Raw genomic sequence first — 21,820 nt, 5'->3', positions numbered from 1 at the left:
GCATGGGAGTTTTGTTGAGTGAAGTAAGTCAGGTATAAAAAGCCTGACACCACCGACCACATCCCCTTACTTACATGTGGAAGGTAAAAAGATGGTCTCTTGAAATTAGAGCGTAAAATAATGCTTTCCAGAACATGGTAAGAATGGATGTGGTTAATGTATCCAGTAGGGTGAATGATATAGATGTTAATGATCTCTCGCTCCCTGCCTCCCTCCTCCTTCCCTACCCTCAGTCGCGGAGACAGAGTCTTAACTCTGTAGCTCCAACTGAGAATGCTTGATCCCTAGTCTCCCTACTGTTGGACTTGCAGTGGAGTGTCACCCTACCCAGTTTTGTGTATTTCCAGATAGCTAGTAGAAAAGATTTCGAATGTCCCAAATGCAAAGAAATAGTCTATGTTTGATGTAAAGAATATGGTAATTACACTAACCACAACATATACATGCATGTGTAGAATTAGCATATTGTTGTATTCTCTGTATATGTTCAAGTACATGCCAGATACAAATAGTACTATTTAAAAATGTTAAGAAGTAATAGGCTGAGGACAGTTGTACAGTGCTTGCCTGGGTTCAATCCCCAGCACCACAAACAAATGTAAATCAGTTAGCTTTAAAGTCAACAGAAAGTGGAAGATTTCAATTCCTCATGTTTGTTTCCATCAAGTTAGAACATTTGTGCTGCCAAATTATAAAACATAAAAATATCTCAGGCCGTATTTATTGCTTAGAGGCAAGTAATTTATGGGTTTTGATTATCCTCTAGCCTTTTATATAAATAGTATTATCTCAGCTCTGGTGTCACACATAACCAAAGTGTAAATAAAGCAAATGTTAATTAAACTACCCGACCCAACTATTCCTGTGTCTATGCTAGCAGAAGGTGCATATCAAATTCACCACCCCCCAGCCCCCAGCCCCCAGCCCCCAGTCTGTGCCCAGATATACAGAGAAGAAAGTACAGCCTCAAGAATTATTGAGGACAAAGATAACAGCTTTGAGTTGTGGGAGTAATCGTTTTATTTTGTTTTGTTTTTAAATGTTTGTAGCTCAACAGAGGCAGAAGGATCCAAAGAAAGAGGTCTAGTCCATGTCTGGCAGGCAGGATCCTTTTCTCTAACACCAGAGAGGCTGCCAGGCTGGGGAGGAAAGACAGTTCTGCAGGCAGCCCTTGGTGTGAGGCATGGAGTTCTTCTGACTGAAGGTATGTGAAAGGTGGCTGAGCCAGGCCGACAGCCCTGCTCATGCCTGAGTGTGAGGTCGGGCGAGGGTTACTGACTACTGCGGGCTCTTTGTGAGCTTTGCTGCAGCTTGTATCCCTTTGTTCTCAAGGTATATCTGAACTCCCTTTACAGAAATTACATTCACTTGTACATGTAACACTTTCTATGAACTGCACTAGAAGGGGGAGTTGTAGTTTACAGTTTTTATGGTAGTCAACACATACCTGCCCTCATGGAAAGTTTCTCAGAGACTGTTGTAGCATATCAGGACAGCGATGCTAATAGGAGCTGGGGCCTTGAACACAGTTGAGGGCCAGGACTGACCAGAGAGTTCACCATGGTGCCTTGTTACCTTAGCTGCTGTTGTTCACAGATAAGCAAGAAGTGAGTGCAGAATCTAATCTGAGCGCCATCTTGTCGGAGCTGTCTTCCTACTGCCCCTGTGGCCACAGGCCACAGTGTCTCAGTACAGTGTGTCATGGTGGATCTGTCTATCTAAAGTAGAGACACATAGAGAGTCACTTTTAATCTTGTTGCCAGTTTATCATAGAAAATTTGACTTAAGTCAAGATTCTCATTGGTTTCTGATTTTAAATTTATATTTTTATTGTAGGAACTAAGAAGAAAAAACTCTAGGAAACAGCTTAAATCTGGATTTAGAGGTGTTACAAAGTAAACATGAGTATATGAGAGTTCTTTCTATGACACATTTTAAATTAATATTTAATAAAATATAATACATATTTTATTAAGATTTTAGGAAATACTTGAAAAATGTAAACTATAAGTTCAGTATGTACTATCTATACTATGGATTTGAAAATATATAGTTCTCAAGAGTTCTTGGGAGAATTCTGGTGGTCTTTTTCTTTTTTGGCAGTACTGAGGATTGAACCTGGGGCCTCATATAATCCTAAGGAAACTCTGGTACTGAGCTATAGAACTAGCTAGCCCTTGTTGTAAATAGGTATTTGGAATATGTTAATTAAAATGCCTGAAAAACCTTTATTAAGTAAGATATTTGGAAGCCTTTTACTAACGTGGTACCATTGACATCTAGAGTTAGGCCAGTGAGCTGGCTCAGCTGGTAAAGGCACGAGTCACACAAGACTGACAGCCCGAGTCAGGTCTCCATCTGCATGAAGGCTGAAGGCAAGAACCAGCTCCTTGGTTGTCCTCTGACTTGCACACGTGCTGTGGAATGAGCCTCCCCCACATCTCACATACACATTGATAATAAGGTTTTAATAAAAAATCCTGTAGAGTTGTAGCCAGGGTGTGGTTGCTGATGGAGGAGACTGAAACGGGAGGGTTGCCACAAGTTTGAGGCTAGCCTGGGCTGCATGATTAGTTCTAAGTCAGCCTAGGTTTCAGTGGGAGACCCTGTCTCACAGAAGCTGGGACAGTTGAGAGAAGATTCTCATTGTTTTCATGTTTAAGCAATATCATGCTTCTAAGTGTCCAAATTACAAAAAGAATGCAGACTCATCTCAGCTGGGGATGGAGGGAGCTTAGTGGTACAGTGCATGTTTAGCCAAGGCCCTGGGTTCAGTCTAGTTAAAAAAAGAAAAAAGGGGGGAAAAAAAAAAAAAAGAAAAATTTCATCTCACAGCATAGCGCATGGTACTGTTTTCCAGGTGGGAGGTTGGCACAGCAGGACTTTTGTCTCGGGTCTGCTGGGTGCTTTTGTAGTGGCCTGTGATGGCTGTGAGCAGGCCCATGCTCCTTACGGCCTTTGTAAATTCTCATTTCAGTCCAGAACTCGGAAAGATGAGTAGAGGGAAATGCTTCTCGAGTCTTTGAAGGTCTTTGCTGATGAAATGCTTAGTTAGCTTACTAACTTCGCCCTTTCTCTTTTGACTTGTAGATGGTGAGGTCTACAGCTTTGGGACCCTTCCCTGGAAAAGTGAATCAGCAGAAATTTGTCCAAGCAGCCCCCTTCTAGAAAGTGCCCTGGTTGGGCATCATGTTATTACTGTGGCAGCAGGGAGCTTCCACAGTGGAGCAGTGACAGAGAGTGGGGTGGTGTACATGTGGGGGGAAAACGCTGCTGGGCAGTGTGCGGTAGCTAACCAGCAGTATGTGCCGGAGCCGAGTCCTGTCAGCATTTCTGACTCGGAGACCAGCCCTTCGTTAGCAGTTAGGATTCTGCAGTTGGCATGTGGCGAAGAACACACACTGGCATTGTCACTCAGCAGAGAGATCTGGGCATGGGGTACCGGCTGTCAGCTGGGCCTCATTACCACCACCTTCCCAGTGACAAAGCCACAGAAGGTGGAACACCTTGCTGGACGAGTGGTGCTCCAGGTGGCCTGCGGTGCGTTCCACAGCCTCGCACTTGTGCAGTGCCTCCCTCCTCAGGATCTGAAGCCAGTCCCAGAGAGATGCAACCAGTGCAGCCAGCTGCTCATCACCATGACAGACAAAGAGGACCATGTGATAATATCAGACAGCCATTGCTGCCCTTTAGGTGTGACACTGTCAGAGTCTCAAACAGAAAAGCATGGCAGCACTGCTACCAGCCCTCACCCAGAGGTACTGGATGAACAGGGAGAGGTATTTGAGAACACAGTGGTAGAAGCTGAACTGAACATGGGAAGTGGTCAGACCACAAGTGGCAGTGCCATTTCCGCCCAGCAGAACATCGTGGGACCAGCTGAAGTGTCTTCTGCCAGAACAGCTCCGTCTTACCCAGACACCCATGCGGTAACTGCATACCTGCAGAAGCTGTCAGAGCATTCGATGAGGGAGAACCATGAGCATGGGGAAAAGCCACCCCAGGTCCAGGTAGCTACTACATTTTATAACATGAAGGTTATTTGGAGTCCTTGTTTTTGTGTTCCTTTAGGAGCTGAGGAGCTGAAGTCCTAAGTTCAGCAGTTTCTTTGTTTTTTTTTTTCTCTCCTCCAATCAGGCTGCTATAATCCTGTCTCTAGGCTCTGGGCAGGCCTAGAGAGGAGGGAGCCTGTGCTAATTCAGAAAGATGTCATGCTGGGCTTGCTTTAGTGAGAAGGCATTTCCTCGCTTGTATTCTGCCCTCTTGGCTGAGGCACCGCATTTTGGTGGTCCCAGAAGAGTGTAACCAGTATAACCATGGCTCACAGAGCTGCTTCTGGACTGTCCTGGGGTGTCTCTTCCGAGTTCCCAGAACTCTCCCATCTAGCGAGGTTACTAGGCTGCAGAGTGTTTAGTTGTAGGCAGGCGTATAACACTTACACTTTCTAGACTTGGTTCTGCATGCCTATAATCTAGGAGGCCAAAGCAGGAGAATTACTATGAGTTTGGGGCTAACCTACGCTACTAGTATCAAGCCAGCAAGGGCTGCAATTAACATTCTGTTTCATAAAAGAAAACAAAAACCTAAAACAAAAGTAAAAACAAAAAGAAAAGAAACGAAACTTAGAGGTTTTCCATTATGTCTCAGGTTTGTTGTATTTTTAGTTTTGTTTTCAGTTATTACTGCTCCTTACTGGGCTTTATTTGAGGTGGGGAAATATTTTCTATTGTCCTATTATCATTGTATTCTCATTGAAGACTTCAGAATGGGTGACACCACTGCTGGAAACAGTGTTCCAAAAAGACAGTTTCTGATTTTCTCTTGGGATTACTTGGGATTTGCTTTGTGCCAGAGGTGGTAAAGAAGCAAGCCATCTAATCAGGAGTGAACTGTTTCTGCTCTTTCTCACTCGGGCTTTACAGTCACGAGAGTTCTCAGTTCTTTATTCCCAAAGCTACTGTCAGAGTGAGAAGGTGGGGGTGTTTTTAGAAACAGTCTTGCTTCACACAAACTCTTTGAACTTGCTGGTATCTGACTTTTTTTTTCAATTAAGAGTAAACTGTTTATAAGAAAAAAACCTAAACAAAGCAACATTAATTTACCAAGAATGTTTACAGAAAGTTCTTAGACTGTATGTGTTTATAAAAAATTTGACTTTGCCTGATCTTAAGTTTGAGGCCACCCCAGGCTACAGAGGTTTTTGTCTCAAAAACAAACACAGAAACGAGTTTGTCCTTTTAGAAGTCATTCCTCTGTTAAATTTAAGGCTGAAAGCTTATTGTATTCAGCTCATTTGGCTATCAGATTACCACTATTAAAATTCTTTTTTCAAAAAAAAAAAAACCCAACATAAGATACTGCACTTTTCTTTGAACTTATTTTGATAAATGAAGTTTTTATTATGTATGTTGGTTTTGGCAGTGTGTGTTCCTATTAAATTTAACTTAATCTTTGTAAGTAACATTTTAGCCTTACACTGAGCAGAAAAATTTATACACTGTTCTTTGTTATTGGTTGACTCTAAATTCTAAAATTATGTCTTTAATCAAAATGGCTAGTAATTAATTTTTTCCTACTTTATTTGTTTAAATACAGTTGAATGGCTAGAATGTAGCTCAATGTCAGAGCACTTGCCAAGCATGCTTGAGGCTTTCAGCACCTCAAATAAGGAAAGATATAAAAGTATACATGTATGCATGCATACACACACACACACACACATATATACATACATACATACATACATACATACATACATACATACATACATGTATATATAGTACATCATTAACAGTAGCTTAAGTCTATGGGCAGTGATTTCTGCCTTTCCTTTCCTTTCCTTAATGGTAAGCGCTTCCCTCAGATATTGTCATGGCACCTGTTAGGAGCATCACAGATATACCAGGAACAAAGGGTGGAAACCACAGTAGCACTGAACCCTTGTCATGAGAACTAAGCCATCAGAGTACTTGCCTTTAATTGTGTGTAGTTTTCAAGCCTCTGCTGACTGTTTTAATTAGATTACTTATTTGCACAGAAGTAATGTCTAAGTTTCTAATGTGTAAGTATGTAATTTGATAAACTATATTGAGTGCCTGCTGTATGCCAGATACTGTGATAGGCACTGGGAATTATTTAAAAATTAGAAGAAAATTAGAAGCCAATGTTATTTCTATTTGGTTTGTTGTTGTTTTTGAGATAGCATTTTACTGTGTAGCCCAGGCTGGCCTGAAGCTGTACAAACTTGGTTCTGAAATCAGAATAAATTAAGGAACAATGTGCATATCTTTGAGATCTTTGGGTATAAAAAGCAGTTTTTCAAAAAATTATATTTTTAATTATGTGTAGATGTTTAATTATGTGTAGGTGTGGGTTTCTGCATGTGAGCACGTGCATGTGAGGTCAGGTGCCCAAGGAGTCAGAGTTGTTGGATCCCCAGGAACTAGGGTTATAGGTGGCTGTGAACCATCTGGCATAGTCCCTGCCTGGTAGCTGAACTTGAGTCCTCTGAAAGAACAGCAAGTGCTCTGAACCGCTGAGCTATCTTCCCAGCCATCAACCCTATGAGAAGCAATAGTTTTTCAGTGTAACTGTGGTTATATGTCAAAAGCTCTTTGGTGTTTATTGAGTATATCTAATTTTTTTTTTTTTTTTAGTAAACAGTATTTTATATTTCAACCTATTTTTCACTGATACTGGGAATTTTTTATTGAACTTTCTAATATTCCCACAAAGCATGCTAAGAACACTGGCTCCATGTATTTAATTATTAACCTGTTCCTTTTATCCTCCGTGGTAACCAGAGCAAAGGTTGTAGCATGCCGGGCTACTGTGTCATAGGAGATAGTCACTGATGGATCAGCCTGAAAGTGTAGTTTGAGGGATAGTAGGTTAGGGCATAAAATTTCCTCCTATACAATTTACATCCAAATCTTCATTATAAAATGTTTTAGAAAAAGCCTTCTTTTCTTAATATCTTATTTCTTCTGTTTCTTAGTTAGCAAGTAATCAGTTTAAATTTCCCTAAAAGTATTTAAGTAATAGCAATTTGAGTTTTTCCAGCCTTCTACCCAGGGCACCTTGCATTAAATCCAGTTACTTTCTTTTTTTTATGTCTATTTACTTTTGGGGACATGGTCTTACTATGAGAGGACAGGCGCGATAGCTTTGACCTTGAGCACCTCTTGTCTCAGCCTCTCCGGCTGCGGCCAGGGCCCTTTGAACCTCATCCTTCTTTTCCCATGCTTGGTTTTATAAAGTGGCTAGAGAGCATGTTAACATGCCACTAAAACCACAGCACTGAGACAAGAGGAAGCACGTAGGTGAAAAACTAGGTTTCAAGCACCATTCCCATATAGTGTGTTAACTCTGCAATCAGGAGGGGTGAGACCGAAGATAAACAGTTCTGTTGTCATTGGCCTGGGATTTGCTGGGTAGCCCAGGCTGGCTTCATTCCTCCTCCTCAGCCTCCTTAATGTTAAGGTTACAGCCAGATCGCCATTGGATCTGTTTTAGATTTTTTTATGCAGATAGCTGTAAGCATTAAACTATGGACTGCTTACGTTTTTCTATACTGTGTATGTGTGTTAGCCTCTTGCAGAAGAAGCCGTCCCTGATCTTCACAGTCCACCAACCACAAACACCTCAGCCCTCAACAGCTTGGTGGTCTCCTGTGCATCTGCTGTTGGTGTCAGAGTGGCTGCCACCTATGAAGCTGGGGCCTTGTCTCTCAAGAAAGTTATGAACTTTTATAGCACTGCCCCCTGTGAGACGGGAGCTCCGTCAGGCAGTGCTTCCACAGGCCCAGAAAGTCTGAAAGATCTCAGAGAAGAGCAGGTGAAACAGGAGTCACTGCAAGGGAAGAAAAGCTCAAGTCTCATGGACATCAGAGAGGAAGAGTCGGAGGGAGGGAGTCGAAGACTCTCCCTCCCAGGATTGTTGTCGCAAGGTAATGCCTCAGTGGATTGACTGCTGGAGAGTCCTGGGTGCTTCCAGCATCACATGCTGTGATGTAACAAGTTAGTCTTCCTAATGATCAGGGCTGGCGTATTCTGACTCTGAAATTTCTATAACCGCAGTTTATTAAAACGGTGGCTTTAAGAGAAAGCTACCAGTTTCTCTGCTTCAGAAATAGTTACAGGATATAGCTTCAGTTTTTTGTTTTTTGTTTTTTGTTTTTTTTTTTTTGGTTTTTCAAGACAGGGTTTCTCTGTGTAGCCCTGGCTGTCCTGGAACTCACTTTGTAGACCAGGATGGCCTCAAACTCAGAATTCCGCCTGCCTCTGCCTCCCGAGTGCTGGGATTAAAGGCGTGTGCCACCACGCCCGGCTCAGCTTCAGTTTTTTAACAACTATTTAAAGTTAGTCCTGCTACCATATTGATTTATAAGATTTACTTCATTAATTAAATACATTGTTTTCAATACCATAAAACATTCTTTCAAAAGTTAACCTAGCAAGATATAGTGAGCCACACCTCAATCCTAGCACTCTGGAAGCAGAGGCAGTCAGAACTCAGAGTTGCAGGATAGCCTGGTCTACATAGTGACTTCCCAAACAACCAGGGCCACATAGTGAGACCCTGTCTCATGACAAATAACAACAACAACAACAACAACAACAAAGCCAAGGGAAAAACTCCACTAACCTAGGTAGTCATCCAAATATATAAAACCTTTTTTTTTGTTTTTGTTTTTAATTTTTGTCTATGGGTGTTTTGCCTGCATCTATGTCTGTGCACCATGAACATGTCCGGTACCCATAGAGGCAGGAGGAGGGCATCAGATTGCTTGGAACTAGAATTATATGTGGAATCAAACCCAGATTCTCTCAAAGAGCAGCCAGTTTTCTTAACTGCTGAGCTATCTCTCTAGCATCTCTCTAGCTTTCTTCCCATCATAGAAGTTTAAATTTTTATGTCTTAAAACTAATCGTTTATTACATATATTTGTTATATATTTGAAATTAAAAGTTGGCTTGGAAAACATTAGCTTTTAATTATGTTTTGAAATAGATAAGGTATTTGTGGACCTTGTATTTTTTTATAGCATATTCTGTTTTTGTTTATTGTTTGTTTGTTTTCTTGAGACAGGGTCTTAGCCTAGGCAGTCCTGGAACTCTGTGTAGTTCAGGATGGCCTCAGACTCTGAGCAGTTTCCTTGCCTCAGCAGGCAATACAAGTGTGAGCTACTACACCCATTTATTTAGCATATTCTTCGGAATATAAGTTCTCTAGGATGTTGGTAAATGTTATACAGAGAACGATTCTACAGCCACATGTTTGGCAGTGTGACAGATTAAACTTTTAAACAGGCTTTTAATTGCAGGTCTCATGAGCATTTCCCAAACTCTTTGACCAGTAAAGCCACTCTGTTGCAAAGAAGCTAAACGTATTTTTATAAACGCCATGTTGGTGATTGCTTTAGGATGTTCCAGTGACAGCATCGTGTCTTCTGCTTCCCCTCCCCTTTACCCAGCTCTTGTTTGTCTTCAGTTTCCCCCAGGCTCTTAAGGAAGGCTGCAAGGGTGAAAACACGGACGGTGGTTCTGACTCCCACGTACAGTGGAGAAGCAGATGCCCTCCTACCTTCCCTGAGGACAGAGGTGTGGACCTGGGGGAAAGGCAAGGAAGGGCAGCTCGGGCACGGCGACGTCCTGCCCAGGTGAGTGCCACCAGCATTTACTGATGTGATCAGCTTAGGCAAGGACCTTTTTCTTGGGATCTCCATACACCTATTTCCTCCAACAGGACAGATTACTGTGCACCATTAGTGCTGATAAAAAGCTGTCACCTTAGTCCTCAGTGCCTAACAGTACAGGACTGGAGGCTGGACATGGTGACACACGCTTTTGATCTTAGCAGTAGAGAGAGATGAGGGTGGGTAAGTGAGTTTCTGTGAGTTAGGCCAGCCTGGTCTATATAACAAGTTCCAGGCCAGCTAGGGCTACATAGAGAGACCCTGTCTCAAAACAAAAAAACCAACAAAGGACTGGAGTGTCCATGCACACTTGTCCATGTCTGTTTTGGTGTTTGTTCATCTTGGAATGCAGAACATGGTGTTAGGGATAAGGTGGTATGTCATTGAGACATTTGAGTAGTTACAGTTTAACTTACAAAGGGGAGCCGACAAGTTTCTGATCCGAAAAGATGTATCTATGCTTCTTAAAATAACTATCACTAAAGCATTAAAATATGTGTACATCAGGGAAAGGTGTCATTTTGCTTAATAGGGATTACCAGAATTAACATGCTTGATATAAGAAGAGTGAAGATGTGGGAATAGACTGTCTGAAGCAGTGGGCTAACATGTCTCGGCAGAGCAAAGGGAGCTGAAACCAGAATTTGCCTTTCTGCTCCCCGTGGTACTCTCTTTTTATGGTTCTACAGCTTCTACATTTCTATTAGGATTGTACTGTGAGGTCTAGCCTGGGCTTGAGTTTGCAGTGATCCTCCTGTCTGCAAGTGCTGGGATTTAAGCCTGTGTACCACTTCTAGTTCAGTTTTATGATTCTTAATGGATTCTGGATTATAGGAGTTAATTACTGATGACAGACAATGCTGCAGTTAAAAACTACCGAAAATTAGGTGTGATATTTAGAAGTAGTTTGAACATATGCACATTATTTTTGACATTTTATTGTTATTTAACAGTACCGGCTGTATAATTTGAGAAAGGCCATGATTCGTGCTGAAAACACATTTACTTTGTGTGTGTGCGTATTTGTTTCCTTTAAGGCTTCAGCCGTTGTGTGTCAAGTGTCTGGACGGTAAAGAGGTAATCCACCTGGAGGCAGGCGGCTCCCACTCTCTCGCACTTACTGCCAAGTCTCAGGTAAGAGGCTCACTGGAGTGCTGCTCTCAGTTTGATGGGAGGCTGTTCTGTTGCAACTCTCTCTGAGCGACTGCACTGTCGGGCAGAGCTGTCTCTCCTGAGCAGTTAGGTTTCTCTGGACAGTATTTCCAGTTTATAGATGAGAGGAGAAGAGCAAGAGAAGTTATCCAGCTCATCTAAAAGGCATTGTTCTGGCTGGATAAACTTCCATGTAACTCTAGCTGACAGACCAGGGCCCTTCAATGGAGCCCGAGTTTCCAGGTAGCCTCAGTTCCCTTATGAAGAAGATTCTTAGTGTGACACTAAGAAAAGAAGCCATTTCTGTTTTGAAATTCAATTTATACAAAAACCCTAAGAAAAAAAGTAGTTTTAAGATGTTAAGGTTTCAGTTGAACAGAAATATCCTGATACTAGAAACAGACCCATGTCTTTTGAATGTCTTCAGGGCAGGTATGTTATAACTGTTTAGGAAACAAGACCAAGTACGCAGTAGATTCTGTCAGAGTCACTGGCTTCTTTTTTGTAGGGCAAAAATTAGAACTTGGTATATCCTATTTCTAAATGGAGAAGAGACTTCAGTTAAGCAAACAAACAAATAGAATCATATGTGTTTAAGAACAAATATTGTGTGATTTTTTTTTCCCCAGAAACCTAGGAAGTAGAAAAAAAGATTTGATATCAAATTACAACAAAAGATACACACACACACACACACACACACACACACACACACACACACACACACACACATCCCAGTGGGTTTCAGTAGGGTTATTTACAGGGACACATGCACCTTACCAGTGACTGCGCCACTGAAGAAAAGGTGTCTGTGAGTGGGAGCCATGACTTCCTCCCTGTGCCATGAGTCTTGTGCAGGTGGACTAGCCTCAACGGTGAGATTCTCCCTCAGCTTCCTGACTGTACCATGATCATAAGCTTGTGCCAGCAGGCCAGGTTTTGTTTCTGTTTTCTTCTTTTGAAATGGGATGAGACAAGCTCTCACTTTGTAATCCAAGCTGCTGATACTGAAAAATTAGCTCAGACTAGAAGCTTTTCCCACCTTCCTGAGTGGTGGAATTTCAGGGCTGGGCCACTGTGTCCAGCTAATACCTATTATTTTAACAAGTAGAAAATTAATATGAATAATTTCTGCGATTATAGGTATTTGAGAATGTTCAGAACAAGCATGCAAGATTAAATTTATATGTCTATCTGCTCCCCTGTTGTTTCTGATAGGTTTACTCATGGGGCAGTAATACCTTTGGTCAGCTTGGGCATTCTGAATTTCCAACAACGGTTCCTCGACTCTCAAAGGTATTTTTGTAAACCTAATAGCAACATATTCTGGGATTCTGTGTTACATGTTTAGGGAAATTGTTTTTGTAGCCAAATTTAGTTTATAAATAGTTTCCTAAAAAATTTTTGATACAAAGCCATTCCTTTTCCACTTAAATGTAATTTCTTAAAAATGTTTTTCTTCATAGCTTTAACTGTTCAATGAATATTTATAATACTACTGTCTTTTTTTTTTTTAGCAAAAAAAAAAAGTCTTCTTTTAAGCAAACTTTTATTTCTTTGGTTTATTCTTTTCTTTACTCCATCACATAATGTCTTCTCTGGCTTCTCTCTAAAGTTGAATTTGACAAGCCATAATTTTCTGGTGTTGTATGTGTTTATTTTATAGCTTATACCAGGGTAAACCTATTATTAACCCTTTTCTGTAGCAAAGCTAAAGGTTTAGAAGACTCTGTTGTATAGATTGGTTTTCATTTATGTAACACTGTTGAGTAGTAGATTCTAGTTCCTTCTGTTTCATTCTAGGTCAGGACTTCCCAACTTCCCCCTACTCTAACACCTTGAAGAAATGCCAGTAGTTCTGGTTCCTTCACTACTGTTTAGAGTCAGGATGGTGTGAGCCAGAAGCACATCAGAATGGGATATGGTACTAGGGCTGCCTTTCCCTGGCCAAGACAGACTCCCTGCTGAGAGTAATAGAGATTGTGAGGGATAGCTGCCTCAATTCTGAGAACATGGTCCAAATTCAAACTATAGCCAAAATGCATGTGTCTCTGCTTAAGGCCCACAGTGGTGGCTCTCCCTTCAGTGAGCTCAATTCTATTCAAACGAGAAAACTGAAGAAAGCATTGGGGAATGTTAAGTTACTGGGTCTAGTTTCAGTAGTAAATATTTTCCTTTTAAATTAGAAAGTTCTTATTTGAGTATGTATGGATTGCCACAAAAGCCAGTAGGAGCATCTGATGCCCCAGGGTGTGAGCTCTGGCAGGGGTGCTGGGACCTTGGGTCGTCTATACTTGCTCAGTGTGTCCTCTTAACTGCTGAGCCATCCCTCCAGCCCTGCAAGTTCTGCCTGAGCTACAGAGCAAGTTCAAAGCCAACCTGGACAATGCAGAAAGACCCTGTTTTAGAAATACTCCAAAAAGTGTTAGGGTTCTAGCTCACTGTTGGAATAGACACCCAGCAATCAAGAGACTGCAAGTTCCATCCCCAGCAAAAAAAAAAAAAAAAAAAAAAATGGAAATCTTACCAAAGACAATGCTGTAGTGTGGGGTCAGAGGACCTGAAAGTCTGGTTTGTATTTAGCCTTAGCTCCATGGAATTTGTTAAAAGGTTAGTCTCACAACATTGTATACAAAATACAACATGAGTTGTTTCATTTGGAAATGAGTGTATATTTGTTTGTTTGTTGTGGTCTGGAGATGAGAAGGAAGCCCTTGCATGTGGTAGGCAAGACCTCCCACACTTGAGCTACAGCCACACATGATAGCCACACACCACAGCCACTGATAGTTTGAAATCATCTTAATCTATGAAAGCTAAAGAACGTCTAGTGAAATTTGAGTTAGAGTTTTTGTTTTGATTTGAATTTTTGAAACCTACTCTCATAAAGCCCAGGCTGGCCTTAAATTCTCGGTTCCCCTATTTCAGCCTCCAGACTCCTGGTATTACTAATAGCCATGTGCTACCATGCCCAGTTCTGAAATTGGCTTTTTGTTTGTTTGGTTGGTTGTTTTTGTTTTTGTTCTTTTTTTTTTTTTTAATTTGGTTTCCTGGCATTGAATTCAGGTCCCAGGCTTTAGAGGCAAACATCTTTGTCCTCTGAGCCATTGCATAGGACCTCTTATGTAAGTCTCTTTAAAAATTAGTTTATGTGTATGAATGTTTTGCTGGCTTGTATGTAAGTGCATTGCGTGCGTGTCTCAGGTTCTCTGGAACTGGAGTTACAGATGGTTGTCAGCCATCGTTCTGGTTCCGGATCTTCTGCAAGTGCACTTAACAGCTGAGCCATCTCTGTAGCCTCCTGAATTGGAATCCAATCTTTTGATTGGAGATTAGGCAGTCAACACTTGTTGGCTTGCTGAACTTGGTTAGAGTTGGTAGTATACTCCTGAAATCCTGGTACTCTGGACATTCAAAGCCAGCCTAGGGTACCCTATCTCACACATACCGACTGGGTGATTCATTCTTCTCACAGTGAACCGGTAGTCGATTATTTGGGTGGTTTGATTTTGAGAACAGAGTGCCATGTCCAGAGAAGATAGCTGAGACGTAAGTGGCAGTGAGTGCACACTCACAGTCATCTGGTGTGTAGAGCCTGGCTGGATGCACAGGGTTTACCTGATAGAGGCTGAAGGAAGCTGGAGGCTGGGAGCAGTGCTTTGCTGTAGTACACTTTCTTAATGAAGTCCTAGGAGGAAGGCCGTGCATCAGACAGGGCAGTGGGAATATTAGTAAGTGGTAGGTTGCAGGGTACCTAGAAGTCTGGCTACCGCTTTTTGATGGAAGCTCCTGGACTACTATGTGGAGTCCCAGTGTTTGAAAGCCAGCAGTTTCTAGAGCTTTGTTCTCAAGCATTTGTTTGCATTTGTCAGTCAGGGTCACCTGAAAGCTGGAACCCTCCTGGGTGATCTATGGCTGAGAGCTTGCATTTCTAACATGTTTCCAGGTGATGCTGCTCCTGCTGCTGCTGCTGCTGCTGCTGCTGCTATAAAGACGACTCTTTGAGAGCCACTGGTCTAGGTGCATGTAGGTGGCTTCTCAGGGGTCCAGCCTGTTTCAGCATGCTGGGAGCTGGTGCCAGAGAGATAGTGAGTTACAAGTGGGAACTGAGTCTCAGCACCAAGGGTGCAGCTGGCGATAATGAAATCTAGCCTTTTCATTAGCTAGAGGTTTTTTTTTTTTTTTTCTTTTTAGGTAGATTTTTCATTTTTGGCACATGACATGAGTATGGATGGGCAAAGGTACATTCTAGTGTTAGAGCATGGTTCTAGAGTCTCCTCACTGTAAAATAGACTATTTATAAACACCTACAGAATAACATTAAAACTAGGAGCTATGCCTTTTCCTTCCCATAGTCTATGTTTTAGATTTTTATAAGAGTCTAATTCAAGTTTAAAAGCTGAGCCCTAGGTGTCTTACTTTGCTCTCTTCTGCAGTGGGTACATTGCTGGAAGAGGTCCACTCTCATGGGCATGGCTAACTTCCTCATGCCGGCTTAAGTAATCTGTTCTCTTCCGTGCAACCTGAGTTCTCCCTGGTTGCCTTGGACAGACGTTATCTTTCTGTCGTTTCAGGTTAGCAATGAAAATGGAGTCTGGAGTGTAGCTGCAGGCCAAGATTATTCCTTGTTTTTAGTGGACACGGAGGACTTCCAGCCTGGGTTGTATTACAGTGGCCGACAGGACCGAGCAGAAGGTGACACCCTGCCAGAGAATCCCAGTGGTACAAAGGCTCCGGTGCTTCTCTCCTGTAGTAAGGTGAACTACAGTGAACCACAGAATGGGGTCTAAGGCCCACACTCTAGCACGGAGGAGTCTTTGAACATTGCTGACTGTAGTGTCCCTGCAAAGCCTTTCTCACCCTTCCCTTCCCTTCCCTTCCCTTCCCTCCTCTCCTCCTGCTGTACTCTCCTCACAGCACCTGTCACCATGCGAAATGCTGTCTGCCCTCCTGTAATGTCAGGGCCATGGGGGTAGGACTTTGTGACTCTCTGTTCATCGCTGTGTCTGCGTACGCTGTTTTGTTATCCTTGAGGCAAGGTCTTGATAAGCATGCAGCCCAGGCTGGCCTGCAACGTGCTGTGCAGACCTTCTGCCCCCTTCTCCTGAGGAGCGGGGAACCATGGTGTGTGCCGGCCGGCCTTCATGCTCCAGCACCGTGCATACACAGTGATACACAGCTGCTGAGGCGGCACTCCCGGGAGCAGTGCCATGGCTGTGCTTTCTGTTTGCTTGCTTTTGGTTGTGATGTTGGGGTTGGAACTCAGGGCTTTGTGTGCACTGGACAAGAACTCACCTCCGTAACTAACCCTGGGTTCCCCCACCACACCCTCTGAGCCGTTTTTCTTTCATTTCTCTTTTGCTATGCTAGTACTGGGACCTACTCATGCAGCGAAGTCTCCCAGAGCCCCTCAGGTGAATTATATCAGAAGTTCTTTCTGTTGGTGAACAGTGCTAACCTGAGGCTCCTGAGCTGAGCTTACAGACAGGCGGTCCCGACAAGTCACTGGCGGGACTTAACCTTGGGCCCCTGTTCCCTTGGCTTGCATTTCTGCTAGCTTAGCTGCTTCTCTTTTGAAGATCCACATTAATGCCTGCTTTTCTAATTCTGCCTCATTTACTTATTATATACTTAGACTATTAACTTGTTTCTGCTTTCCCCTTATTAAAGTAACTCACATCCTCACAGAGACATGTCAACAGGGGGTATAGCTCTTGGTGCTGGTTCATTCCAGATTTTCTATTCTCATTGAAGAATGTGTTATATGGACTGTAGTTCATTGGCAGCAGCTTTTTTCTTGTTAATAAGTTCTCAATGTATTGAGACAAGACCTTAATTGCCAAAGGCAGCATTGGCCAAGGTTTGACTCTTGACCTACATGGAGTCTGTGTGTGGCATGCTGACTGGCCCTGGGTAATAGCTGACCTGTCACCACATGCCCTGTGGGAGATTCAGTCTAGATAAAGGATGAAAGGATGAGGCTCTGGTGTGTGTCACCAGTTTCCTTGGAAGGTTAATATCCATAGTATACAGTCTGCCTGCCTGGTTAAATGAGGAAATGTAAATAAAGACATTGATTAATTTTGTTCATACTAGGGAGGGCAAAGGTTAAAAAAAGTTCCTTTCAGAGAAGAACCTTAGCACATGCTAACTATAGACAGCTGTGACATTTATCACATATATAGAGTGGGTACTGACCACATCAGGGTAAGTGGCATGTCCATCACCTTAGACATCCTTTTTTTAGATAGGAACATTCAGAATCCTTTTCTACTGGCTATTTTGAGATATTCAGTGAGTTCTTTTGTTTTGATTTGTGAGCCAGGGTCTCTGCACAGCCCTGGTTGTCTCAGAACTCACTCTGTAGATCCTCCTCCTCTGTTTCCCGAGTGCAGCATCAGACATTCCCTTTTTCCTTGCAGTTCCCTATTCACAGCTGCTGTCTTCTGACCTCACTCCCTTGGGTACCCACTGCTTTCTAGTCAGTTGCTGAGACCATGCTCTGTGTGTCTGCGCCCGACAGTTCTCGCTCTTTGCCCTTCAGTCCTGCCCCTGTTATCACAAAAAGCAAAAGTTCACTTTGGGGGCTAAGTGGTGTTCCATTATCTACCCATTGCTTACTTTCTTTATGCGTGTTTCTGCCAAGGGAAACCTATGTGACTCTGTACCTTGGCCCTTGTGAGCAGCATGTGACCACAGATGTCATCTTGACATACTGGTTTTGGCTCCTTTGGAAGTACTGAGTAGTGGGGTTGTTGGATTGTGTAATAGTTCTTTTTATAGGTTTGTTTGTTTGAGGGGCCACCATCCTGTTTTCTTTGCTGGCCATTCTAATTTAAGTTCCTATCAATGAGGCATAGGAGTCCCTCTTTTTCCATTTTCTTTTTAAGCACTTAATTTTGTCTTTTTGGTGATCGCCATCCTAAGCGTTTCTATTGGCCATTTGAGGATCCTCTGGAAAATTCTACTTAGGTCAGTTTCCCACTTTTCTATTGTATTATTTGGGATTTTTTTGTTACTGAGATTATTCAGTCCCTTTTTACTCTGGATCTTACCCCTTCGTTGGATGAATAGTACAAAGACATTTCCTCCTGTTCTGTAGATTGTCCCTTCACCTTATGGCTCCTCCCCCTCAAAAAAGTTTCAGTGTAATACAGTCTCATTTGTCAGCTTTTCTTTGGCTGCTTGCGTTTTAGGGTCATATCCAGAAAAAATCTTTGTCCAGGCCAATATCCAGAAGCACTTCTGTGTTTTCCTTATTTTGTTTTTTGATTTGTGAAGTAGAATCTCCTATTCGAGGCTAGCCACGAGAGGCTAGCCACGAGGCTAGCCACAAATTGATCCTCTGTCTGGGATTGCAGGTGTGTGTCACCACACCTGTTCTTTTTTTTTTTTTTCTTGATGCATGATCTCACACTGTGGGCCAGACTAACCAAGAACCCAGTATGTGGCCAGGGTGGCCTTGAACGGCCAGCATTCCTCCATTTTCCCCCAAGTGCTGGGATTCTAGGCATGAGCCATCCTATCTGGACTTGTGTTGGCACTTGTAAGCCCTTGCTGTGGCTCAGGGCTCCTCCTTGTTCTCACTAATCTTGTCTCATGTAAGTGAGTCTTGAGATGTGTAACTCTTGACTGGACCTCCAGGAACTCACTCTATAGACCAGCCTGCCCTCAAACTCAGGGATCTGCCTGCCTCTGCCTCCAGTGTGCTGAGATTAAGGGGCTCTGAGATGTGTAACTCTTTTATCATTGGTGTCTTTGTATGTCTAAGGTATCTTGGAGATGAATAGAATTAGGTATAGACAGTTATTCACATTTAGCAGTGGTATGTGAGTACACCAACTCCAAAGCAAATGAGAAGAGCTCTGATGCACTGTTTGTAAATCTTCACTTTTAAGCTAGTTTAATGACTGCTTACCAGCTTCTGGGTATCTGAACCTTTGCCTCCTGTCTGCTGCTGTGAGCCCATTCAACATGCCAGATTGCTGTTTATAAATGATATTTTATCTTTAATCTTTTTATTTTCTACCTGTTTTAGCTTGGATATATAAGCAGAGTAACAGCAGGAAAAGATAGCTATCTAGCCTTGGTGGATAAGAACATCATGGGATACATCGCCAGTCTCCATGAGTTGGCTTCTACAGAAAGACGGTTTTACTCAAAACTAAGCGAAATCAAATCACAGATACTTAGGCCTCTTCTCAGCTTAGGTAAGTTGATACCTTCCACTGCCTGCATCCCCAGATCATCCTGGTTCTTGTTTTAGCTGTTCTTCCTGTATTGTCAAGAGACATATTTGTTTGTTTGCTCATTTGCTTTTGTAAACATGGTGTCCTGTAGCCTCACTATGTAGCTGAGGTTGCAGGTGTAAGCTACCATGCCTGCCTTTTTTATGATTGTTTGTTTGTTTGTTTGTTTGTTTGTTTGTTTAAGGCCCAGGTTAACCTCAGACAATCAGTCTCACCATTACCTGGGACTATAAGCATGTGCCTCTGTGCCTTGCTTGCTTTAAGAAAGCTGTTGGTGTTAATGGTTTTTCCCCCACCCCACACCCCTATACCCCAAGCAATCCACAGCTGTTTGCCTGGATGCTCCAACTCTGTCTTCATATTCCCCTGAGGTCCTTCTTCCTGTACTCACAGAGACCAGAGCTTTAGGAAGATGTGGCCGAAGAGAAAAGTATCTTCTTTGGGAAAGTTGTCCCTAGAAACTAGACTTGAGCATTACTTCTGCATCCTAGTCCTTACACACTGTATAACTTCCACGGACTTTTTCCCCCTAATTTTTTTCTTACAGTTCTTAGAATTATATCATTCATATATGTGAGTCAATTAACTAGATGTTTATTTGGTCACAGAGAGGAGTTGGAAGTGATGCAGTATGGCAGAGGAAGTAGTTTCCACAGTCCCTGGGCTGCCCCATCCTTGTGTCCTGTGTCCAGGGTATTTGGGGTCTCTAGGACATTAGTAAGGCATACATAGTGAGGGCTGGAGCTGGGCTATGTGATCAGTCCCTATCTCAAAACCAAACAGCCCTCTCGGCAAGCAAAGCAACCGTTCCCTGGCCTGCCAGGTTTTCAGGCCCTGTACATGGACACCAGAGATGGGGCTTCCTCTCTACCTACCCCGTAGCACTGTTAGGGCTCAGGATTTAAGCTGATGGTCCAGCACGTGAGTTTCACCTTTGTAAGGAAATGCAGGCTTGTTGCTGAGCTCATTGTTTCTAGTGGAAAAATAGCCACTGTAACAGCTAACTCAGCAATTTGCTTGTTTATTTGGATTTTGTTTGCTCTTTAGTCCTCATTAGTCTTCAAATCTCCAAAGATGGCTGAACTTGCATTCCTCATGCCTCCTGAATACTGCAGCTATAGGCTTGGACAACCACTCCTGACTAATGTAACCACATTTGGGAATACAGTCCCTATGTAACTTGGGGGTTTTATTTTTTAATTGTAATATGTTTTGCTTTGTAAGGGTTATAGAGCCCCTGTTGTATGGGCTCAGGAATTATGGGATTTGGGCAAGAGAAAGAAGCAACAGTGACTTCCTGGGTTGTTCTGAAGAAAGGGGAGTCTACTGTCTGACCAGGTCTCGTTTCTCTGTTGGTCTTTGTTATTCTCTTCTTTAGCTTCATTGCTAGAAATGAGGAACTGCAGCCTAGGAAAATCAGATAATTAGCTGTGCCCTAAAATTGAGAGTGACCTAGGCCACCTGAAGTGTAAGTTACCTGTGTGCTGAAGAATTGGGCTTCTCCCTGGGTCAAGTGCATCAGCAGCCAATGCAAAAAGTTAAGATGCTAAATAAGAGCAAAGCCCAAACAAGCTTAGTTGCTAGCGTGATACCTGGCATGCTCGAGGCCCTGAGTCAGTTCCCAGCCCTGCATAAAACAGGGCATGGTAGTCTATTCTTATAACCTAGCTTGCGGGAGGGAGAATCAGAGGATATGAAAGTTCAAAGTCATCTTAAAAAATATATCTATTTGTAGGAATGAATTTAATTCTTGGTCGCTACCCTGTTACCACTGTGTGAAATTAAATTATTCATTTCTCTCTTTTTTTTTTGTTTTTCATTACCTATTTTCAAAATTTAATAGGTATTAGTTTCACTGGGTCCCCAGTTTAGCTGTTTGTTTTTTTTTTTTTAAGTCATCCGGGAAACTTAAAAGAAACATCCATCCTGAGATGCTAATACCAAATCAGACATCTGACAGTTCCTATAGATAAGGTCATAAGTATGGCTTATGTGCACATGTGTGTGGAGGTATACCGAGCCCAGAGGAGAACACTGGGTTCCTCTGTCACTATCTGTCTTACTCCTTTGATTCAGGGTCTCGTACTGAACCTGGAGCTCACTAGTTTTTAACTAGGCTGGTGGCAGCAAGCTCTGGGATCCTGCTGCCTCCCAGCGTCCATTTCCACTTGAGGTCGTAGGTCAGGTCTTCCTGTCTGCGTAGCTTGCACCTCTAACTGCTGAGCCATCGCAGGGGTTACTGAAGTTGGTTTTGCAGAGGCTTTGGGAGTGGTTTGGGTTCCATAGATTGGAACTTATTTCAGCAGAGTAAGTATTCTCAGAAAGGCAAACTCGTAAGAAAGCATTCAGTCTTCATGATGTTATCATTCTGTTGTAGAAAATTTGGGCACTGTGACCACTGTCCAGCTGTTGCAGGAAGTTGCCAGCCGGTTCAGCAAGTTGTGTTACCTCATTGGGCAGCATGGAGCCTCTCTGAGCAGCTACCTACAGGGCATGAAGGAAGCCAGGAGCCTGGTCATCATGAAGCACTCAAGTCTTTTCCTGGACAGCTACACAGAGCAAGTATCCGTCCCACGTCTGCAAGGGGAGCCACTCCTCAGTCAGAGGAGAGTGGTTAGGGGCAGTGCTGCTAGTAGGCAGGAGAACTGAGAAGCAGTGCTAGCCTTAGCCAGCCATAGTTCTGTAGTGCTCAAGTTCAGTCTTCTTCCTTTTTTTTTTTTTT

The 21,820-nt window shown here is 42.8% G+C and overlaps 1 protein-coding gene across 4 annotated transcripts in view; it reads left to right on the top strand.

Annotated features, from left to right (window-relative positions):
* Positions 1 to 21,820, top strand: part of Als2 (alsin Rho guanine nucleotide exchange factor ALS2) — a 75,710-nt gene that overhangs the window by 19,347 nt on the left and 34,543 nt on the right. For all 4 annotated transcript variants that reach the window (XM_029538344.1, XM_021199378.1, XM_029538346.1 and 1 more), the window contains exons 3-11: positions 1,050 to 1,204; positions 3,091 to 4,010; positions 7,591 to 7,948; positions 9,493 to 9,661; positions 10,735 to 10,831; positions 12,068 to 12,145; positions 15,424 to 15,606; positions 18,888 to 19,059; positions 21,476 to 21,656. In XM_029538344.1, coding sequence (XP_029394204.1) covers positions 1,050 to 1,204; positions 3,091 to 4,010; positions 7,591 to 7,948; positions 9,493 to 9,661; positions 10,735 to 10,831; positions 12,068 to 12,145; positions 15,424 to 15,606; positions 18,888 to 19,059; positions 21,476 to 21,656 — 2,313 coding nt within the window. The remainder of the gene's footprint in view (positions 1 to 1,049; positions 1,205 to 3,090; positions 4,011 to 7,590; positions 7,949 to 9,492; positions 9,662 to 10,734; positions 10,832 to 12,067; positions 12,146 to 15,423; positions 15,607 to 18,887; positions 19,060 to 21,475; positions 21,657 to 21,820) is intronic.

Source organism: Mus pahari, chromosome 5, assembly GCF_900095145.1.
Source record: "Mus pahari chromosome 5, PAHARI_EIJ_v1.1, whole genome shotgun sequence".
NCBI lineage: Eukaryota > Metazoa > Chordata > Mammalia > Rodentia > Muridae > Mus > Mus pahari.
The sequence above is the reverse complement of the archived record's forward strand: the minus strand, read 5'-3'. Positions and strand labels throughout refer to the sequence as shown.